At 36.9% G+C, this 23,962-nt stretch overlaps 1 protein-coding gene across 1 annotated transcript in view; it reads left to right on the top strand.

Annotated features, from left to right (window-relative positions):
* LOC126252405 (uncharacterized) overlaps window positions 1-23,271 on the top strand; it is a 258,154-nt gene extending 234,883 nt beyond the window's left edge. Inside the window, exons 3-4 of the mRNA XM_049953296.1 lie at window positions 16,202-16,306; window positions 23,107-23,271. Coding sequence (XP_049809253.1) covers window positions 16,202-16,306; window positions 23,107-23,271 — 270 coding nt within the window. The remainder of the gene's footprint in view (window positions 1-16,201; window positions 16,307-23,106) is intronic.
* The last annotated feature ends 691 nt before the right edge of the window (window positions 23,272-23,962 follow it).

Raw genomic sequence — 23,962 nt, 5'->3', positions numbered from 1 at the left:
GAAAACCAGTAGACAACTCCGACATTGAGAAACGTCGATTTTCACGAACTTTTGCATCAACTGTCTGAACGAGTTCGTCAGTCACCAATGATGGTCTACCACTCCTCTCTTCATCATGAACGTTTTCTCGTCCACTTTTAAATAAACGTACCCATTCACGGACAACTCCTTCACTCATAACTCTTGGTCCGTACACGGCACAAAGCTCATGATGAATAGCTGCTGCAGAATATCCTTTGGCTGTAAAAAACCTTATGACAGCACGCACTTCACATTTGGCGGGGTTTTCTATTGCAGCACACATTTCAAACTGCCACAAAAACTAAACTAGCGCAGGTACGACGTTCACTCGACCACGGCTTGATGCCGACTGACCTGTTGAGTGCGTGAACGCACAGATGGCGTCGCTACTCCCCCACAACCCGCACTGTGACCAATCGGAGGTTACTTTCTGAACCACCCTCGTATTTAGTTTCTTAAAATAATCTCGACATGATTCATATGGGCTAAGTTCTGCTATGCACCTTATGGCTTTCTTTTACCATTTAAACACTAATTTTGAGCCTACAGAATTGTTTCATAATAGTATTCCATAACTCAGGTGCCAAAGTAATCTAAGATATGGTATTATTTTTATTATTATTATTATATATGGTATTATATTTTCAGGGAATACAGGTTTTGCAAAAAGTTGTTTTAAGCTGCAAAAGAGAGATATTTGGATTCTGAAGGGTGTTGCCTACAGAGATCCATGTAGAGGACTCTTTAAGGAGTTGAAAATTTTTACCCTCCCTAGTTTATTCATCTATGAATCAGTATGTTTCCTAAAGTCAAATCAAGAATTCTCTTCTCTAAACAGTAAAGTACACGACTATCAGACCATAAACAGGCACGATTTCCATAGGAACACACATTCAAAATCCCTGCACCAAAATAGTGTGATGTATCTACACAAAATAATGTTCAATGCCTTACCAAAAGAAATAAAAAGCATACAAAACCTACATATATTTAAAAAAGAATTAAAGAGGCTACTATTAGGTCAGAATTTCTATAACATTTATGAATTTCTTTGTTATCTAAACAGACAGTGCTCATCTTTTGATTTTTCTGCATAATCCTTCATTTTTTTCCAATTTGCATGTAAAGAGAAGACAAAATATGTGAAGTTTAATTAAGAAAAATATTGAAGTGTAATTAAGAAAGTGTTATTCCCCTTAATGGATTTTTCTTTGTATAAACCTTGTAAATTTTTTTTGCTCATCTTTCATGTAAAAAGAAGACAAAATATGTAAAGTGATACATAATGTTATTTCCCTTAATTGTTAAAAATATAAATCATGCTCTCTTTCTCTCTCTCTCTCTTCTTTCTATATGACAATTCCTATATCATGTATATGATAAAATGGATGACAATAAATTGAACTGAATTGAAGAATGCAGAATAGGCATACAACAGAAGTTCTTTACTGACACTGCTCCTCAGCTTGTATAGCAAATATATGGCACATGCCAATTTGCCACATATCTTCCCTGTGTGAGTATCCCAGCTGAGCTTTTGATCTATATGAAATCCTGATAATTTTACTGTTTTATTACCATGACTGGGAGCATTCAGATTTAATACAATAGCTTCAGTTTTACTATCATTCTTCTGCAGTATATCTGCCTCAAACCAAGTAGTGCACCTCTCCATTGCCACTGAAATGCTGTGTTGCACATTTTCGAGATTGATATCACATTTGATGAGTGTTGTGTCATCAGCATCTAGCACTGCATCACATGATACAACTGCAGGTAAATCATTTATATAAATAATGAAAAGGGAAAGTTCAAGAACAGATCCTTGAGGTACACCCTTTACAACTGGGAGCCATTCTGACATTTGATAATTTGCCTTAACTAACTGTCTTCTATTGTCCAAGTATGACTGCATTAGGCACAGAGCATTCTCTCTCACTCTGGTAGAGTTTTTTATGAGAACGTTGTGGGACACCATATCAAAAGCTTTCCTCAGGTCCAACAATGTTGCACAGATAATATCTTTATTTTCAAAACAATTGTATATTTTTGCTACCACACTCTCAACTGCTTTGACTGTAGAAAGGCTATATCTGAAACCATACTGTGAGGAGGTGAGTATATTATTATAACTCAAGGATTATGGGTCTCTTGTAAAACGAAAAGAAAACTGTATCTGTCAATCCGAAACAGTTCCGATGTTGATGCTATAGCACATTACAAGAAGTACTGCAAATTTGACTCTCACTACCCCAGCAGAAATAACATCTATCATAAAATCTTTAAAATCAAAAACATCTAGAGGGTATGATGAAATATGAACAAAGTTAATTAAAGAATGTGATTCTGAGCTAAGTAACATATTAAGCTATCTGTGTAACCAGTTGTTTATCAGTGGAATATTTCCTGAATGGTTGAAATATGCTGAAGTTAAGCCACTGTTTAAGAAGGGAGATAAAAAAATAGCATCAAATTTCCATCCAATTTCACTGTTGCCAGCATTCTCAAAAATTTTAGAAAAATTAATATACAATCAGCTTTATAACCATCTTATCTGTAATAACATACTGTCAAAGTCACAGTTTGGATTTCTAAAGGGTTCTGATATTGAGGAGGCTTTATACACTTACCGTGAAAATGTGCTTAATTTATTAGAGACAAAATTGCAGGCAACTGGTATATTTTGTGATCTGTCAAAGGCATTTGACTGTGTAAATCATAATATCCTTTTAAATAAATTAGAATATTATAGTGTAACAGGAAATGCTGCAAAATGTTTCAAATCTTATATCTCTGGCAGGAAACAAAGGGTGTTATTAGGAGAGAGAGACATGTATCAAGCTATCAGGGATCATCTACCTGAGAACTAATTACATGTAAGGTCCCACAAGGTTCCATTTTGGGGCCTTTACTTTTTCTTGTGTATATCAATGAGCTTTCATCAGTAACATTACCAGATGCCAAGTTAGTTTTGTTTGCCGGTGATACAAACATTGCAATAAATAGCAAATCAAGTGTAGTCTTAGAAAGAACAGCTAATAAAATATTTGTGGACATAAATCACTGGTTCCTAGCTGAACTTTGAAAAAACACACTACATGCAGTTCAGAACTTGTAAGGGGTGTCCCACGAGTAAATGCCTAACATACGATGACAAGCAGATAGAAGAAGTCGACAGTGTTAAATTCTTGCGATTACAGCTTGATAATAATTTCAGCTGGGAGGAGCACACCACAGAAGTGCTGAAGCATCTTAACAAATCTCTATTTGCAATGCAAATTGTGTCAGGCATAGGGGATATAAAAATGAAAAAGCTGGCATACTATGCTTACTTTCATTCCATAATGTCATATGGGATTATTTTTTGGGGTAATTCATCAAGCCAAGCTAAAGTTTTCTGGGCACAAAAACGTGCAGTAAGAGTTATATGTGGTGTGAACTCAAGAACATCCTGCAGAAGCCTGTTTAGGAACTAGGGATACAAACTACTGCTTCCCAATATAGTTATTCCTTAATGAAATTTGTCATTAAAAATATATCAATTTTTCAAACCAACAGCTCAATTCATGGAATAAATACTAGAAACAAGAATAATCCTCACAAGGATTTAAAATCACTTAGTCTTGTACAAAAAAGTGTGCATTATTCAGGAACACACATTTTCAATAACTTTCCAGGAGCCATAAAAAGCTAAACAACCAATGAAATTCAGTTTAAGAGAAGCCTAAAGAATTTATTGGTGACCAACTCCTTCTACTCCATTGATGAATTTCTCAGTAAAACCAACTGATTTGTGTATAACTTCTGCACATTTTCAGTGCAGTAATGTGTTCATTGCAAATATGTGTGTGTGTGTAACTTCTGCACCATTTCAGTGCTGTAATGTGGTCATTGTAAATAAGTATTATAGTAGTTGTATTACACGTTTATTACCTTATAAATAAATAAAAAACCTTTTTTACTTTAAATTCAGTGCATTAGTATTGTAAAATGACTCTTTCATATAGCGTTCATTAAAAAATAATGATCATTCCACTTGGAACCTGTGGAATGGTACATTAGCTTATTTGTTTTAGTTGTAATTATTTGTCATGTATTGTTGTTTTTCTGACATGTTCTACATCCTGGAGGACCTCCTCACTACGGATCAATTGGAATTAAAGTAAATCTAATCTAATCTAATCTAAAATATTGACTCATCTGGTTGTGCATGCAGCAGTCTATTATTTTTGATGTTGTTGTTGTTGTTGTGGTCTTCAGTCCTGAACTGGTTTGATGCAGCTCTCCATGCTACTCTATCATGTGCAAACTTCTTCATCTCCCAGTACCTACTGCAACCTACATCCTTCTGAATCTGCTTAGTGTATGCATCTCTTGGTCTCCCCCTACGATTTTTACCCTCCACGCTGCCCTCCAATACTAAATTGGTGATCCCTTGATGCCTCAGAACATGTCCTACCAACCGATCCCTTCTTCTGGTCAAGTTGTGCCACAAACTCCTCTTCTCCCCAATCCTATTCAGTACCTCCTCATTAGTTATGTGATCTACCCATCTAATCTTCAGCATTCTTCTGTAGCACCACATTTCGAAAGCTTCTATTCTCTTCTTGTCCAAACTATTTATCGTCCATGTTTCACTTCCATACATGGCTACACTCCATACAAATACTTTCAGAAAAGACTTCCTGACACTTAAATCTATACTCGATGTTAACAAATTTCTCTTCTTCAGAAACGCTTTCCTTGCCATTGCCAGTCTACATTTTATATCCTCTCTACTTCGACCATCATCAGTTATTTTGCTCCCCAAATAGCAAAACTCCTTTACTACTTTAAGTGTCTCATTTCCTAATCTAATACCTTCAACATCACCCGACTTAATTCGACTACATTCCATTATCCTCGTTTTGCTTTTGTTGATGTTCATCTTATACCCTCCTTTCAAGACACTGTCCATTCCGTTCAACTGCTCTTCCAAGTCCTTTGCTGTCTCTGACAGAATGACAATGTCATCGGCGAACCTCAAAGTTTTTATTTCTTCTCCATGGATTTTAATACCTACTCCGAATTTTTCTTTTGTTTCCTTTACTGCTTGCTCAATATACAGATTGAATAACATCGGGGAGAGGCTACAACCCTGTCTTACTCCCTTCCCAACCACTGCTTCCCTTTCATGCCCCTCGACTCTTATAACTGCCATCTGGTTTCTGTACAAATTGTAAATAGCCTTTCGCTCCCTGTATTTTACCCCTGCCACCTTTAGAATTTGAAAGAGAGTATTCCAGTCAACATTGTCAAAAGCTTTCTCTAAGTCTACAAATGCTAGAAACGTAGGTTTGCCTTTCCTTAATCTTTCTTCTAAGATAAGTCGTAAGGTCAGTATTGCCTCACGTGTTCCAGTATTTCTACGGAATCCAAACTGATCTTCCCCGAGGTCGGCTTCTACTAGTTTTTCCATTCGTCTGTAAAGAATTCGTGTTAGTATTTTGCAGCTGTGGCTTATTAAACTGATTGTCCGGTAATTCTCACATCTGTCAACACCTGCTTTCTTTGGAATTGGAATTATTATATTCTTCTTGAAGTCTGAGGGTATTTCGCCTGTTTCATACATCTTGCTTACCAGATGGTAGAGTTTCGTCAGGGCTGGCTCTCCCAAAGCCGTCAGTAGTTCCAATGGAATGTTGTCTACTCCGGGGGCCTTGTTTCGACTCAGGTCTTTCAGTGCTCTGTCAAATTCTTCACGCAGTATCGTATCTCCCATTTCATCTTCATCTACATCCTCTTCCATTTCCATAATATTGTCCTCAAGTACATCGCCCTTGTATAGACCCTCTATATACTCCTTCCACCTTTCTGCTTTCCCTTCTTTGCTTAGAACTGGGTTTCCATCTGAGCTCTTGATGTTCATACAAGTGGTTCTCTTATCTCCAAAGGTCTCTTTAATTTTCCTGTAGGCAGTATCTATCTTACCCCTAGTGAGATAAGCCTCTACATCCTTACATTTGTCCTCTAGCCATCCCTGCTTAGCCATTTTGCACTTCCTGCCGATCTCATTTTTGAGACGTTTGTATTCCTTTTTGCCTGCTTCATTTACTGCATTTTTATAGTTTCTCCTTTCATCAATTAAATTCAATATTTCTTCTGTTACCCAAGGATTTCTACTAGCCCTCGTCTTTTTACCTACTTGATCCTCTGCTGCCTTCACTACTTCATCCCTCAAAGCTACCCATTCTTCTTCTACTGTATTTCTTTCCCCCATTCCCGTCAATTGTTCCCTTATGCTCTCCCTGAAACTCTGTACAACCTCTGGTTCTTTCAGTTTATCCAGGTCCCATCTCCTTAAATTCCCACCTTTTTGCAGTTTCTTCAGTTTTAATCTACAGGTCATAACCAATAGATTGTGGTCAGAGTCCACATCTGCCCCTGGGAATGTCTTACAATTTAAAACCTGGTTCCTAAATCTCTGTCTTACCATTATATAATCTATCTGATACCTTTTAGTATCTCCAGGGTTCTTCCATGTATACAACCTTCTATCATGATTCTTAAACCAAGTATTAGCTATGATTAAGTTGTGCTCTGTGCAAAATTCTACCAGGCGGCTTCCTCTTTCATTTCTTAGCCCCAATCCATATTCACCTACTACGTTTCCTTCTCTCCCTTTCCCTACACTCGAATTCCAGTCACCCATCACTATTAAATTTTCGTCTCCCTTCACTATCTGAATAATTTCTTTTATTTCATCATACATTTCTTCAATTTCTTCGTCATCTGCAGAGCTAGTTGGCATATAAACTTGTACTACTGTAGTAGGTGTGGGCTTCGTATCTATCTTGGCCACAATAATGCGTTCACTAAGCTGTTTGTAGTAGCTTACCCGCGTTCCTATTCTCCTATTCATTATTAAACCTACTCCTGCATTACCCCTATTTGACTTTGTGTTTATAACCCTGTAGTCACCTGACCAGAAGTCTTGTTCCTCCTTCCACCGAACTTCACTAATTCCCACTATATCTAACTTTAACCTATCCATTTCCCTTTTCAAATTTTCTAACCTACCTGCCCGATTAAGGGACCTGACATTCCACGCTCCGATCCGTAGAACGCCAGTTTTCTTTCTCCTGATAACGACATCCTCTTGAGTAGTCCCCGCCCGGAGATCCGAATGGGGGACTATTTTACCTCCGGAATATTTTACCCAAGAGGACGCCATCATCATTTAATCATACAGTAAAGCTGCATGCCCTCGGGAAAAATTACGGCCGTAGTTTCCCCTTGCTTTCAGCCGTTCGCAGTACCAGCACAGCAAGGCCGTTTTGGTTATTGTTACAAGGCCAGATCAGTCAATCATCCAGACTGTTGCCCTTGCAACTACTGAAAAGGCTGCTGCCCCTCTTCAGGAACCACACGTTTGTCTGGCCTCTCAACAGATACCCCTCCGTTGTGGTTGTACCTACGGTACGGCTATCTGTATCGCTGAGGCACGCAAGCCTCCCCACCAACGGCAAGGTCCATGGTTCTCCTTTCTTATGTACTGGTTTAACTACAGATATTTTTAAACATTCTCTATAATTACCTTCATTTAAAATTTTGTTGATTATTTTAGTCAGTGGTGTTACAATTTGATTTTTGATGTATTTAATAACATAATTTGAGAGACCATAGGAATCCTCTGCTCTAGAATTACCAAGCTTAGCTATTGATTCATTGACCATCTTCTCAGTTACAAACGTCCAGTGAAAGCTGTCTGTCTGCTTACTGTTCATTTCTGGGAGCAGTGCCTCTGCCTTGCTCACATTCTCCATTATGCTGTCATCTGATTGAGGACTGACAAAATGTGCATTTAGAATATGAGGTGGAATTGGTGTCTGGTATACTTTATCATCTCAGTTACTTTCTCTTTTAGTAATTTCCCATGCAGCTTTGCATTTATTTACTCAGTTCAGTACATATGCATCATTTGCTTTGCACTTAGCTGCCTTGATTTCAGACCTGTAAATGTTTTTCATTTTCATGTACATTTGCTTGCCAGCATTATTATGCTTGGACCTATCATGATAGAGTAGCATTATGATTCTTATTCTACTTTGGTGTGGGGGTACCAGATTTTTAGACTTTGTGGTTTGGTGTAACAATTTTGCTTTGATATTTTCTTGCATTTTTTAGGATAACATGCTTCAAACTTTTCAGTTAACAGTTCTAGAAATTTGTTGGTAGATTAATTTGCACCTGCAGTGGTTATTATTTTATCACATTTTATTAAATTCAATTTATTTATCAACTTGTTTAGTTTTGACTCATTAATTGGTCTTATAATTTTTCTGCAGTCTGTGGAAGTTTCAGTTGCTTAACTGTTAAGAGTTTGTCTGAGCCATAGTCCCTCATGATCTGAATTGCCTAGCTTGATTGTGTTGAATTCTGTTTTGTTTAGATGAAAATTACAAATTATGTTATCTAGACATGCTTCCTGTCTTGTGGGTTTGTCATTTACACAAATGAAGTTAAGGGATCTTAATGTATTTAGCAAGTGATCAACCTTTCTATTCTTAAACCTAATGTCTATATTGATATCACCAAATATTAGTACTCTGTAGTTTTTGTATTTGAGTAGCAAGAGTATCAGTTTCTCCAGAAGCTCCACAAACAGGTGTGCACCTTCATCAACTAAAACTTTGATAGTCCTCCCATGAATTTTTCCTTCTACTATTACATTTGCCACCTTATTTATATCCCTATAACAGAAAAAACTCAGCATTTTTATTGGGGATGGAGCTAGGTGTCAGGACATGTGCTCATTCCATCTCCCCACTGAAACCCCTTGTACTGCCTGTAGCTTCTTGGAGGGTGCCTCTGCTGATGGTACTGCCCTTGTATCTGGGATCAACTACTGCTTATGCACCCTACGTCCTGGCAATTAGGACAATATGGTGTGTGGCACCGATTGGCAGGATGTTGGTGTTTTTTAATGTGCCTACAGAGCGTATAATTTGTGAAAACAAAGTGTAGCCCAGGGCCTCTTTGCACTTCCTCTTTGCACAGCAAAACTAATCTTACTACTTCATGTAAAGATGTTGGTGAAACCACTTTAACCTCATTGCCCTAATGAAAATGCCAGTCCCAACTGCTTCAGCCTCCTCAATTAGTACATCATTTCATGTAGCATCTGATCCTAGTACGTACATGTGGCATGAAACTGTTCATATACGGTTAGCAAAAGCCTCAAAATTGTCACCCAGTTTTTTCTACAGTGTACACAAATGGCACTGTAGTAACTAACTCCTCTCTTATCTGAGTAGTGTTCTGCTAACACTCATACCAGAACTTTCAATTTTTCTGCATTTCTCAAGGTGTTTATAGATTCGATATTTGTATGGGCATCTCATGGTAGCTTCAATATGGCTACATTTTATAATAATCCATCCAGCCAGGAACAAGCGTATCCTACATCATGGATACTTTGCAAGAAAGTAGCTACATTTTTATTTGTCTTCCCCGAGAAGGTGAGTATAAAAGTTTCAGCAAGAAAACTGATTACAGTACAAGTGAGAGAGGTCATGGGACAAACTGCAGATTCCTTATGGTCTTCTGTAATAGTCTGACTCACTTTTTGTGTAGTCACTCCAGACCTCAGCACCTCACATTGTTCTTTTAAGTGAATTTAGTTCTTTGTTTATAATAGCACCAGGAGCCACATTACCACTTTCAGCAGCAAGTTCCTTACTTTCTTGTTGCTGGGAACATAATTCAGCCATGGTTTCAAGTCAGGGAAATACAATTATGTAATGATAACAAGAAATGACTTTACAGAGGACAGTGATAACCAACAGAAAAAACTTATTCCTATCCGCAATGATCCTCAAAGGATGATCACAACAAGGTGGCAGCAAAGAACAAGTGTGCAGTGCTAGTGACATTTACAGTAATTTTTGACTTGTGGTGATGGTGGTGTCAGCTGCAGGTTGGTGTGATGTGGCAGCAGCTTTAGCAGCAATAGTGCAGATGATGGCAGTTGCAATGCTGATGATCCTATGTTATGTGACATCGACCCCTGATGACAGCACCAGGTGTCTCATGATTCTGGCATCAACAGTGATTGGCACAGGTGGTGCAAAGACACATTGTGCTGCATGGACAGTGTGTTGCCATTGGTTGGCTGGCTCTAAGGATCTACTAGGGGAGCAGGAAAGGGCAAGGTGTGGACAAATGCAACTCTGTGCCTGCAGTGGTGCAACCAATGTCTGTATTCACACAGAGTGGTGCACATAGGCACATTTAATGCCAACAAAAGAAGTGAAAATACTTCCTGACGAAGTCAGTCCAAACTTATCACACTGACTGCAGAAGCCAATAGTGACTACAGGCTAAAAGTGACTACAGGCTAGAACAACATGCAGACCACAGCTCTTGACTGAGGTATTTCATGCAGCAACCATCCACAAAGGATGAATAATTTGGATATTGGACCAAACGTTATGAACTACGCCAAGTTCTAACAGCAGTTCTGCAAGTTGACCAGTTGTCAGGTGATCAGAATCTGTGGACATCTATTTTGTGAGGATAGTTGAAATGAAAACCAGGTGTTTCTTTTGTAAAACTGGCTAATTCTCCAGCTTTATTCCTAATAATTAATGGATACAGGAGCACCTTGGGAGGCCACTAACAGACTGTGTGGACATGGTGTCCAAGAGGACAGGAAAGGATTGTCTGTTGAGGTCGAGAGCTGGCTACAGAAAAGGCAGAGCTGTAGGCTCCACTGCATTTCCAAGTGTGCACCTGGCCCTCACATGACCACTTTAAACCTCTTGATTGTTGGGTTGTTCCTATTGACACTTGTTCTGGAAACATTACCTCATCAACATTGCCGGCCATGTGAGTGGAGTTTGCCAAGGCACATGAACATGGCATGTATTGATGCTGGCATCCAGCTAGTATCTAGTACCAGCCATCCCAAACCCAGCTACTGTTTGTAAGATCCAATGATGAATAAAAGTTTTACTAAAAATAAATCTGTTTTACATACAGTCTACTGAACCACCTGTACAAATGTGTCTTCCACAGCACTTTTGTGGATAAGGAGACCACATTCAAACTGACCATTTCATCTGGACTGATTCTAATTTCTTTAATTATGTCCATGAAAATGTGAGTGTTTTTAGTATGATAGTCATAGCAACCCATGATTGGCTTAAGCAACTTGGCTACATATTTTGGTAGCCTATAGGTTGGAGAATCTATAGCATTAACAGTAGCTAACAATCGAATGCTTTCTTTCTGGAGTTTAGGTAAACTGTACAGCCTTGTGGCCCAGAAGATTTGCAGATGCTGTATCACATTATGTGACATGAGGTAGGTGATGTGGCTGATGATCCTGCATGGATGAGTGAACAATATTTCTCTCCTCTCAGGTGCTAGCTGTGTGGAGCCACCAAGATGTTGCATGGCTTTCAGCATGGCCCTCCTGAACCTATCAATTCCATATTTGTATGACACTCAAGGGATTTTGACCAATTATGAGCAGCAGTACCACTCAAAAATAAACCACAGTCTCAATAGGCCACAATCGTGCCACTGTCTAATTGCAACACATGCTGGTAGACATTTCTCCTTCTTACATGAGAAATAACACAATCTTCTTGCAAATAAACAAAATTTAAATGTGAGTTATGAATTATAAATCTGCTGTGTAATTTTTCCTTACATGCAGAATGTAAATAGTGTTATTTCTAGTTATTTCATGCAGTTGCACTGAATGATAATTATTTGCATAAACAAGCATGTGGCACATTTTATGCCAATTCTTGATGCTTATTGCACACTGCCTTCATGGTGTCATAGTTTCAATAGGCACCAGCACATTTCTTATACGACCATAATTTGAAATAGCTACCCCCATGTGTAGAGTGCCACAACACTAGAATACAAGAGGTTCACACCCATAGAACTGTTTGTTTATCTACCTACTGAACAGTACAAAAAGTTTTCTGGAATCTGAGACTCATACCAAAATTAAGCATATATTAAAAGGAAATAATGACTATAAATGGAGGATGATGTATTTGCTCCTGTTTTTAAGAAACACATCAGTTGAGTATAAAATGGAGTCTGTCAGCCTACATGTAATTTTTGTAAAAATGTGCACTTGGCATTCTCAGTATTATTGTAGGCAAGACTTACAGAACATTTTATGTAACTAACTTCATGGGCTAGATGAATTTAAGTAATATTTCAGTAGATCCCAGAATAGTGATATACTGTACTTCTATCCACTTCATATTGTTTTGCAGTTTTCTGTATAATTTATTAGAAGTGAATATATATATGCAGTGTGTCCTTTAACTCCTCCAATGAAATTTCAGGGCTTATTCAGGAATATTTTCTGAGTTTTTTGGTGACAGAAACCTGTGGTCTCCAGTGGCTCATACCGGTTAATTGCATTTTGTATGGCTTCTTAACCCCAATTATCTTTGTATTTTTATTGCACTGAACATATTTGTCCAACAGTGCAAATGACAGCAGTATACACTGTGTGTTCTGTTTGGAAGCAAACTGGTTCCATTCACCCAGAGTACTTGCTGCTGACATTGGTAGTGCCCATTTTACTCTTCACCTTTAAAGCTTGCATTCACTATTGCTTGGTTTGGTCATAGGTTTGTTTCTCTGGTAGAGTTGATTGTACATTAACAGCTGAAGGGGTAGGTTTACTGATGAAGCATTGGCTGATATGTTCCTAGTGTATGATTTCTTTTGGTATCATGATCAAGTGGGAACTACACATTATTAGGTATCAGCCCAGGCAGCCAGAACAATGAATTTTATTAAGTTAAATGCAACAACAGTCTCTTGGTGCATAACTTGATGCACAGTGAACAAGCAGGATAATAATCTCTAGGCACGTAACTTGGTGCAGCCTTAGAGTCCATCACTGTTCACTGGAATGTCCTTGGAATGGTTGTAGGTGGCCAGTCAGTGGTAGGATGATGTCCCCCAAGGCCGAGAACTTTGACACAATGATGAAGGAACATTCCAAGAAGAGATGCGGAGGAGGCACCTGGTGATGCCCCAGAAGTGTGACATGTCCACTGTAATGTGATTTTCTGTCTTTGGTTGTGAGCAGTGTCAGAAATAGGTAGTGTCCCATGGCTTGGAGATGACATTGCAGGTGATGTCCCATGAAATGGTGCAGAGGAGACACTCAGTGATGGCCCAGAGTTCTGACAAGCAGCTGTCAGTATGTTCCTTGATCTTTAGATAAAGGCAAACATCAATCCAGGGAGACTGGTGTGCTAGGTGAAGGGAGTTCCATATTGAGGGAATATGGATGGTTAGTGCTTGGCCATGGTGTGGCTCCCAATTTGCAACTGGTCTATGCCCAGGCCACTGAAACGTGTCACTTCAAGGTCACTCCACAAGCGCCATGGAGTTGGTAATATAACTAACAAACAAGTGAGGAATGCTTCTGAACCAATAACAGCACTGAACAAAAGCCAATTCCGGTGTTGATGCTGCTATGTTACCAGCTTCCATGTTAACATTGTATGTTAGTGCTCGAACACCTGCTGTTGTGTTGTGTTACTGCCTCCACTACAGTTTTTGTTTGTTAGATAATGTCACCAAAACGTTGTCGTTCACCAAGCAAGAATCTATTTCGCCATGGAGTGCCGTTAAATAGTCAGGCTTTGGAATTGCTATGGAGGACAAGTGATTTTTATGAGCAACAAAAATAATTTGTTTCTGTTCAAGGGCATACGTCGATTCCTGCCGATTAAGTTTTAGAGTGTACCTCGAAAACTCTAGGACTCAGTGAAACTACAGTTATAAGGAAAGGGGTGCTACTCCAAGACTTACAAGACAGTGACGTAAACCATGTCAAAGATAGCCCCTGTGGGAGAAACGGTGTGTTTTTAAGTACTCTGGGAAAGAAAAAAAAGCAGCCTTATCCTGTTACAGATATTGATTCTTTCCAATCTGATGCAATTCGTCAGCACAAATACAGATACTATAAAAGCAAAGAATGCCCCACAATAGCAAAGCTGCTAATTTCTTTAAAAGAAACTGAACTTTTCTCAGGGCAGAAAATGTCACTTAAGATGATATCAAAAGGTATGGGCTTCTGCTTTAAAAAGATACATGGACGAAAACTGTTACTCGAAAAAGTTCATGTCATTGCAGCTCGTACCATTTTCTTACACAAAATTGTAGGAAAGGACATACATTATATGGTTAGACAAAACCTGGGTCAGCTCTGGAGAATCTGTTGAGAAATACTGGACAAATGATACTCTGAATAGCAGTGGTCATCAGCCAACAGGAAGAGGATCCCGATTAATTGTGGCCTATGCAGGATCTTCAAATGGCTTTGTGCCTGAAGGACTTATAGTATTTCGATCTAAAAAATCCAGTTACTATCATGAGGATATGGACCACCCATGGTTTTCACAGTGGTTTAAAAATTTGTTGCTCCAGTTTAGTATTCCGACAGTATTTGTGATGGACAATGCACCGTCCCATTCTGTGATTTTAGATAAAACTCCCAACACTATTGACCATAAAGAAACTATGGTGCAGTTGTTGCAGGTGAGAGACATTGCTGTGGACATGAGCATGACAAAGCTGCTTTTATACGCACTCATAAAACAAAATAAGCCTATGACGCCTAAATACGTTTTATGTGAAATTGCAAGCAAACAGGGTCACTTGGTAATTATGCTAGAGCCTTATCATTGCCATTTTAATCCATTTGAAGTCAAGGCATACATTAGAGACTTTTACTATAACAGAAGTTGAAAGACTGCTACCTGAAGGTCTTGCTACTGTAGATGCTACCTCATGGAGGAAAAAAGTAGACCATGTTGTTAAACTCATAAGAGAAGCACAGACTGTAGACAACATAATAAATGAAAATGAACAATTAATGATTTCTATTAATGATGATGATGAGGAGGAGGACAATGGTTTTGGCACCAATTATGATGATAGTGAAGGAGAACTGGATGGACATCATAAATTGGTGACTTTAAATATATACAGAATTAATTCTTTCTCTCTGCAATTGGGTAGGCTATGCATGTTTTTCTTTCTTTCTTTCTATGAGTATGGATAGCGTGTTCTTTGGTATACTTAGGTTTACTTTATTATACGATGTTTTACGTGCAGCTATCACGGTAACAATTAGGAATGACTTTTCATAGATATTGCCATTAACTTCGGGTGTTTTTATTTCCCAGTTTCATATACTATCAAACGCTTTGTCCCCCTCATCATTCTCTCTGTTGTTAGAAAAACTTACTTTGTTGCACTCAACATATAAACGTTGATTGTAGCTTAGATTTACAAAATGTATATCGGAGTTGTGGGCATGTGCGGTGGCAGGTATTGCAACCTTGCAACTGCAGTATAGCCAACCACATGCGAGCTGTCAAGTGACATGTTTCACCTGCCCAGGTATAGGCTGGCCAAGTGGCAGCTGATATAACCAGGTTGTGGAAGAATACAGAGACTAACACTTGGAGGTATGTGACTCACAGCAGCAATGTGGTGCCAGCAGTGGCAGTGACTCATGTGGCAAGACCGCATCATCAGAAGATGGGACAATCGCTGGTGACTGGGGGAAAAACAATCCACCCCATTTATTTGGATATCAGATTGTATGTCAGTCCATATAGGGACTGGGTAAGGAATGCAGCCATTCATGATAAATGGCTGTATGAAGGGTAGTAGGATTATAGACGCTAGCCATATGACACTAGAGAGTCACTAAATGCAATGGAAGAATGATGCAATGGCATTATTTGAGCTGTTCCTACAGTGACAACAACAACACTCTTGCATCTGTACATATGTAACTATGAGAAAGAAAATTATTACATGTTATTTTGGAAGATATAGGCTTTTCTGCCACTGTGAAGGTATTTTCAAAACTACAAAAGTAATTCAGGTAACAAATTAAAAAAATACAATTATGTTATTACTGTGTAATGAGCCACTGGAGATCATGTGTACCTAATACCAAAATATTCAGAAAATATTCCCAAAGAGTCCAAAAATTTTGTCAGTAGGTTTCATGTCCACTGTGTATAATAGCTCCCATCTTTTTTATGTTTTACCAACTTTTGTATGTATGTATCTTAACTTTTCTCCATATTAATATATTATTTACATACTTTCTCTTTGCCACTTTCAGAAGGAAGGACTGGCAGCAGAGAGAGGAAGCTCCAGCCAGTGCTGTGAGAACCACAGGGACTGGTGCAGTGTAAAGGGGGCAAGTAAAGCAATGCAGTGTAAAGGTGTAAGTAAAATTACAACTACATCAATGTGTACCTGAATTTAAATAAAGTTCCAGAAAGAAGAAGTCATACAGTCTGTGAACCGAATACCTGCTATTAAAGAACAATTTGACTCTTTAGTTATTTGTGTTATCGCTTTTAGACTTGTTTAATACGGCATTTGAAATACTTTTACAAATCCCATTACTTATGGTGTGAGATCTGTTATTTGATTTCTAAATGCAAGAAATGTGAGAACATTCCATATTCACCATAAAATTGAAGAGACTTCTAGAAACAACATTATTATTGACTATGTGTTTGGCAGTTGTTTCAACATTTCAGTTTGGCAAGGAAGTATGTCAATGGAGGACTTGTTCTAAGTATTTTGGCACCTTAGATACCCATTGTAGTCCAGTTATAACCTTGCCCCCATTTAGATAAATAATGCATCAGTTAGAATATATCTGTAGTTGGCTTATTAACAATTTATTAGGTATAATTATAAAATTAGTTAGTTATTTGCATGTTCTGTGACTCAACATTGTGACCTCTTGCTATGAAGTGGAACGAGTTAGTCTTATAATACATTTTTTCTGCAAAAAATATGGCACAACAAAATGTTGATCATTTACATGATTTATTAAGTTCTGTTTTGTTTTTTTCCACATGTGTTCAGTGATTTATAGTTAACTATGTTCAATCCCCCCCCCCCCCCCCCCCACTACTCGGTAGAGCATTAACTAATTTTATGGCCACCACTGGGAAGCTGTTTTGCCTCTTAATGAATCAACATCTAGGTCTTCTATACTGTCCTTATAGCGAGTGCTGTGTTGATGAACTTCATTTCTCTTTCTCTCTCATGATTTGTCTTTGTGTGAATAAGGCAACTGAAAATATATTGGCTGAAAACATTCAGAACTCCTAATCTGGGAAAAACTTATTTGCAATGATCAGCCCCCCCTTTTTTTTATTATTATTTTTTAATTTTTTATTTAATGATCCTCATTGCTTTCTTGTGCAATAAAAGCACATTCTTTCAGCCTGCAGAATGGCATCATAGTACAGCCCATAGCTGATGTGGCTGTGGAATGTTGCATAGTATACTGCTGTGATATAACACTTTTTTTTGTTAGTTTCTTCAAGAGGTATAGAACCTGTGAGAGTTTGAAACATACATGTTTAGTGTGCTCTTGCCAAATTAACTTGGTACAATGAAAAAGTGCAGCAGCTGAACAGTTGCTGTGTCACCCAGTGTTCCAGTATCAATTAGGCTACATATCATCCTCTGTGTTTCGTGTTCATTAATTCTCATTTTGTTGATGATGAACAAAACTTGGGCTCACTGAATATGGCCCACACTTGTTGAACAGCTTGAAATACATTCTCCCCTTTTCAGAACAAAGTTGGGTCACCTCTAAACCACAAAGTGTACCAATTGGAGCCTACATCACTAACAAAAATTAAGAACAATGGGGCCCTATAACAGATCCCTGTGGCACATTGTTTTAACTTTATTTCACCTCAGTCTGCTCCTTCCACTGATACAATCTGTCACCTTTTATTTAGGTAAGACTTGAGAGTTTGTAGAACAGCTTCCTTAATACCATATGACTTATATATGTAACTAAGTCAAGTACTGCTGTTGAAGTTGACTTGCCCTTACGAAAGCCATGCTGTTTGTGATAAAAGAGGTTATTTCCTTCAAAATATCTTAATAGCTGGGCTTTAATTATGGACTCCATCACCTTAGTTAGCATTGGTGTTGTAGATATAGGTCTGTAGCTTGAGATGGATATGTGTGTGTGTGTGCGAGTGTATACCCGTCCTTTTTTCCCCCTAAGCTAAGTCTTTCCGCTCCCGGGATTGGAATGACTCCTTACCCTCTCCCTTAAAACCCACATCCTTTCGTCTTTCCCTCTCCTTCCCTCTTTCCTGACGAGGCAACAGTTTGTTGCGAAAGCTTGAATTTTGTGTGTATGTTTGTGTTTGTTTGTGTGTCTGTCGACCTGCCAGCACTTTCATTTGGTAAGTCACATCATCTTTGTTTTTAGATATATTTTTCCTACGTGGAATGTTTCCCTCTATTATAACCATATCAATAAAAATATTTATGTACTCTTCCTTTTGCCCTCATACCATTACTACTTTAGGTTCTTCAATTTTAACTGATTGCCTCTTACTGAGTGTAAGGAGTAGTGGTTCATAATCTGCAAGTCCACTTCCTGCAAGTCTGTAAAATCTTTCCTCTCAAAATTCATAACAATATTGTCTATGCAAGCATTCTTACGTGTGGCACAGTTATTTGTACAATGCAGGTCTAATGGTCTTTGCATATTCAAGAATGGCCTACTGACTTGTCTCCGTGTGTTTGCCATTGCTATGTTGAAATCACCACAGATAGCAATACTTCTCTTACTCTTCAATATCTTTTTAACTATTAATTCACATTTTTCAATAAACAAATTTACATCACCATCAGGCAACCTATATAGACTAACTACCACTACATATTCATTCATTAGTTTTACACAACTTAACTCACGATCTAGTTCTGAGGAGTACATAGATACATATATTCAGGAAAATTTTGTCCCTTCTTTGACAAAAATTCCAGCCCCACTATTCTTTCTCTATTTCCTACATATCACGTCTCCCACAACATACCCTTGGGGAACAAATGTATTTACTTTTTCTTAGGCTAACTAATGCTGAGATACACATATAATATCGCTCAGTGTTACATAAATGTTCTAATTCTAAAATCTTATGTATAATACAAAATATGTTAACTTGTAGAAAAGTAAGTAGTTTGTCACTGTCTGTATTCCTCTGAGGGCAATTTGACTCTATATTTGAAGTTGCAGGTTCAGTCCTATTCTTAAGTCAGGAATTTTACTGTGCCTTTGACTATGTCATATTCATAGTCATATTCATGTGAATTTGCTTTGTCAGTGTCTTTTTATGTGAATTTTGTCCACAACATATTAAATTCTCTAATCATCATTATTACAAGCAAAGCAAAAGCATGCAGGAATTATAGTTCATATCTCAATATTAATCATATCAAAAAACAGACAATACCAGTGAAGTAGAAAATAGCGATACAAAATTAATGTTCACACTACAGCAATGTAAAAGTTAAGCTGCAAAGCAATGACAAAGTTTTTCTATTAGGACGTAGTATGCCTGATTAGAAAACTTTTTGTTCTGATAATTGCAGAATAGTCACAGATCAGGAATAATATTTAGACATGTATAAAATAATTTTGATATCTCATAAAGAATGACAGGCAAGGCAAAGTTAATAACACAATATCTAAAAAAAATCTTTATCTCATGTGAGAGCATAGTAATGATAATCACATGCTTAGCAACATAACTTCTCAAGCTTGCCAACTAAACAGAATTGGGCAGAATGGTAGCTGAAGGAAACATTGACAGAAGAGAAGAGGATGCGGCACAGAAAATGAAAATTGAAACAGTGGCACGACTGTTTGAGGACTTAGGCTTACCACTGTACATCACACAAAGAGTGCAGAGACCCATATGTAGTAGACACAAAGACGTATGCTCAGCATTAAAACAATCATAACGTATTAAAATTCAAATCTTAGTCAAATGTGTTACCTAGTACTTCAAATAATACAATCATTGTTACACAGCATTGGTCTCTGATATTAACCCTGCAACACATAATCTGAATGTCAGTCTGCATATTAAATCATAGTGTCAACATAAAATATTACGTAAGGCAGTAAGCGTTCAGCAATCATTAGCTCAAAATCACACAATAAGCAAATATACTAAGTAATTCAATGCAACATAGAAAAGATTTGTCAAAGTGGAAAAACCTAAGTTCATACAGTGACAAAAGAAATTTTTCCCAGTCTTTCACATGGATACAAATTTCTAAACACTTCTGCATATTAAGCTGTCAGGTAGCTCTCTAATTTTGTTTGCTAACACAATCTGTGGTACATTTTGTATGATACAGTCATAGTTAAACCTTATGTTACTTGTGCATTTCATAGCTATTTCTTTCCATAAACTTACTTTAAAACTGAAACAACATGATCTTTTGATGGCAGTAAACAAATTCCCAACTTTACAAACAATTGGTTCTTTTCTCCTTAAATAACTGACAATTCAAAACTATGAAACTTTTCATCAAAGTTAATAATCCCACATAATTTAGTTACATTCACAACATTACTCATTACTCATACAAATATGTTTTGAAATAAAGTTGGATGGCTTCTGAATAGTGAATGAGTTTGGCAAGACAGCATTCTGTATCTTCTCATCGGAACCAAATATTTTCCACAAGTTTACATTTTTCATTACAGTATCAGAAAATTTTTTCCAGTTGTATTTTAACTGACTAAAAAATTTATTTGAGTACATCTCACTCCAACCAAGATGCATTTGATGACAAAATTTTGACATCTTCCAAGCAGATTAATTTTTATGAAATCCAGACAGCTTTTTCCACACAGACTATATACAGGTTTTGTTTAGCTTTTGACATCAATGTAATCTACACCATTACATAAATTAATTGTATGATTGTCAACTTTAACTACATCAACATTTTTATCATCATTTTGTACATCCTTTGAATGAGATTCCACTAATTTGAAAGTATGATTTAATTGAAAATTTTATTCCTAATTTCTGTGATCTGTAATTCAAGAGATTGAATTTAAATTCCCTTTTTAAGTCATCAATCTTAATGTTCCTTTTTCATTACAGTCCAACTCATTATTTAGTTCCTGTTTTGATAATAGTAATTGGCTGAAAATAAAAAACCCTCCGGTCAATGCACAAAATTCAGTAAGAAAAAAAAAGTAAAGAGTACTTATCCTTTTGCTGTATGCAGTGTTGTTGTTCCAGTTCAGTCTATCAGTAATCATCTTTGGGTCTTTGTTTAACTTGTTCTTCCAATATGCAATTTGATTTTTTATTTTTTCCAGTTTAGTTTTGTTTGACCTTTCAAAATGTTCTTCAGTTTGGAGATGGTTGCAAATGTGAAACTCAAAACGAGGTAATTGTGGTAATTAGACTACCATACTGTAACATTCTACTACAAAATATTTAAACATACTAATGAAAAATGGCAAATTTTTTATTTGAGTTCTTATCAGTTTTTGTGGCGTATTAAAAAATATCGAAACTATTCATAGTGGAATGCTACTTAATTTAGATTTTATCTATTGTTATAGGGGTAATTATCATCAGTCTTGTCTCACATAATTACACTCCTATTTGATTCATTTTGTGTGAAGGAACAAAGTTTACAGCATTCTAATTAATGAAATGATGTATACTTGATTTTGGTTTTATCTTCATTAAACTATAAAACATCATTAAGCACATCAATGTTGACAGATATATTTCACAACATGATGAACTGAAGACACAACACTGACTCAGCTGGACTAAGTATCATGATGTAACTTACTATTGTTTTAATGTGTATAATTAAACTCATAATTAAAAATAGTACCCTTACATAGACTCTGGTACAGAAATACATTCTACAAAAAATGTAAGCATCTTTTACATAAAATGAATGTTGTTAAACATGTTTTTGAGGATGAAATTTTATTGATGTGTTGGGTTAACAGTTAATTTCAGAAAACATTAACTTACTTTTTAGTTAAGAAATACATTTCAGTGCTAACCTTTACTCTGAGTCCTGATTTAGTACTGAACAGCATACATCTGACATCCACAGAATAAATATTCTGGGAATGTAATTTCTGAAACTGATGTCAAAACGATGTTCTGGAAATTTCTATGAAAGTATATGTAAGTAAAATAATGAGAATTTGAGAACTGGGAACAAGTCTTTTTCAGTGTAATGATAATTATAATCTTACATCAAATTGGAAGCAAGAATTGTTATATTAGCAGTCATTTATAAAATTAATGTTCTATATGTGACCTGAGTATCAGAATGTGCATCATTTCTGGCACTGATAGGTCATTATATATTTCCTGATTTGCTACATTGCAACATGAATTCAGCAACATTTGCTCTGTTAGAGCTTTCCAATTTTGATTAGGAGAGCATCAGATTAAGTAGGTTAATATGCACACTTCTATTCATTAATATCATACGGATAATTTTTGGTGCTATTTCACACAAAGACATATAGTACTCATTGCTCAGAAACATGCTGGTGCCCATTCTTAAACCTCATCTAGTCAACTGTACTAAAAATCAGCACTAACAACATCCTCATAATGCACTTACCCTTTTTTGAGTTTATTAGGAAGAACTAGTCACAATTTGAAAACAGTAGCAGCATTAGTAAATATAATAAAGTCTCCTTATTTCTGGGAACTATGGAATGTACTGCATGAATGGATGAATGTAACATTAGGAACAAACATGGAGTCCACTCTCCACAGCTTCACCTTATTCTAGCACAGAAAGGAACCAAATAGATATCCATAAAAAATATTTTACTATTTCCCACGTAAATTAAAGGTGGTGCCAGACAATGAAATCAGTTCAAAAAAATGAAATAATTTCTGCCTACTTGCTCCTCTTGCTTTGTAGATTAATTAGTAACTAGATAATATCTGTGTGTGGTTATGTTGTACACATCAAAGGTTATTGTAGGTTAAGATTAAAGCAAAAATCCAGTTATGTAACTGATCAACATATAGCCATATTTTCACTGTGAAGATGTATAATATTTGTGAGCCTAGTGGCAAATTTCCACATCATTGTAAGCTGTTGCAGATTTGGTTTACAGAACACACATCTTGTCTGGAATATTCATATTTATATTTTAATTTACTGTTGCAGATGAAAAATACTTTAAGACCGACAAGTGGAAGCTTCGAGCAATTGAACAAGACATCATCTAGAAGAATATGTTCAACTTCTGTAAAGAAAAGCCTTGTTGAAGAAAAGGAGCTCATTAAAAAGGTTAAATCAGATGTAAGAAATGGAAAAATCTCACATGCATAGTGTTATAGCTTTTGTCCACGGTATACTTTATATCAAAATTTTTAATTACTTTTTTGTACAATCTTATCAAACAGTACAGCACTTGATTAAATAAAACATAAAATGCACAATATGGTTTCACGAAGTTCACTGGCTTGAGGCTTTCCTGGTACATTAAATATCTTTGAGTCCTTGGGCACTCCATCATCATTCAGTGTAATGCCGGAAAAGCTCAACAATAAAGGGTGTATATAAAGTATGGGAACACTTTCAATTATTTATTGCACAAGAACCAAACATTGTACAGATATCATACATATGTCATTATGAAGAGAAACCCTGAAAGTGTGTGGTTTTTTTTTTTTTTTTTCCCCATGTATACCGTCACAGCATATTGTGGTAATTTGACGATAGTCAGTGCTAGTCACAAACATGGTCATGGTACATAAGGGGACAGCTGTTCCATAAAATGGACTCCCCCAACACAAGATCTCACTCCATGTGACTTTTTTCTGAGGGGATACATTAAAGATCAGGTGTATGTACTGCCTCTACCACATGATGTAGCAGAACTCTGGGAGAGAATACAAGAAGCAACTACCACAGTAGACAATGCCATGCTGGGAGGGGTATGGCAAGAATTCGATTACCATATTGACATCTGCTGGGTCACTCATGGTTTGTAAAAACAACTTTCAGAGTCTCTCTTAAA

This window comes from Schistocerca nitens, chromosome 4 (assembly GCF_023898315.1).
Source record: "Schistocerca nitens isolate TAMUIC-IGC-003100 chromosome 4, iqSchNite1.1, whole genome shotgun sequence".
NCBI classification, from domain to species: Eukaryota; Metazoa; Arthropoda; class Insecta; order Orthoptera; family Acrididae; genus Schistocerca; species Schistocerca nitens.
The sequence above is the reverse complement of the archived record's forward strand: the minus strand, read 5'-3'. Positions and strand labels throughout refer to the sequence as shown.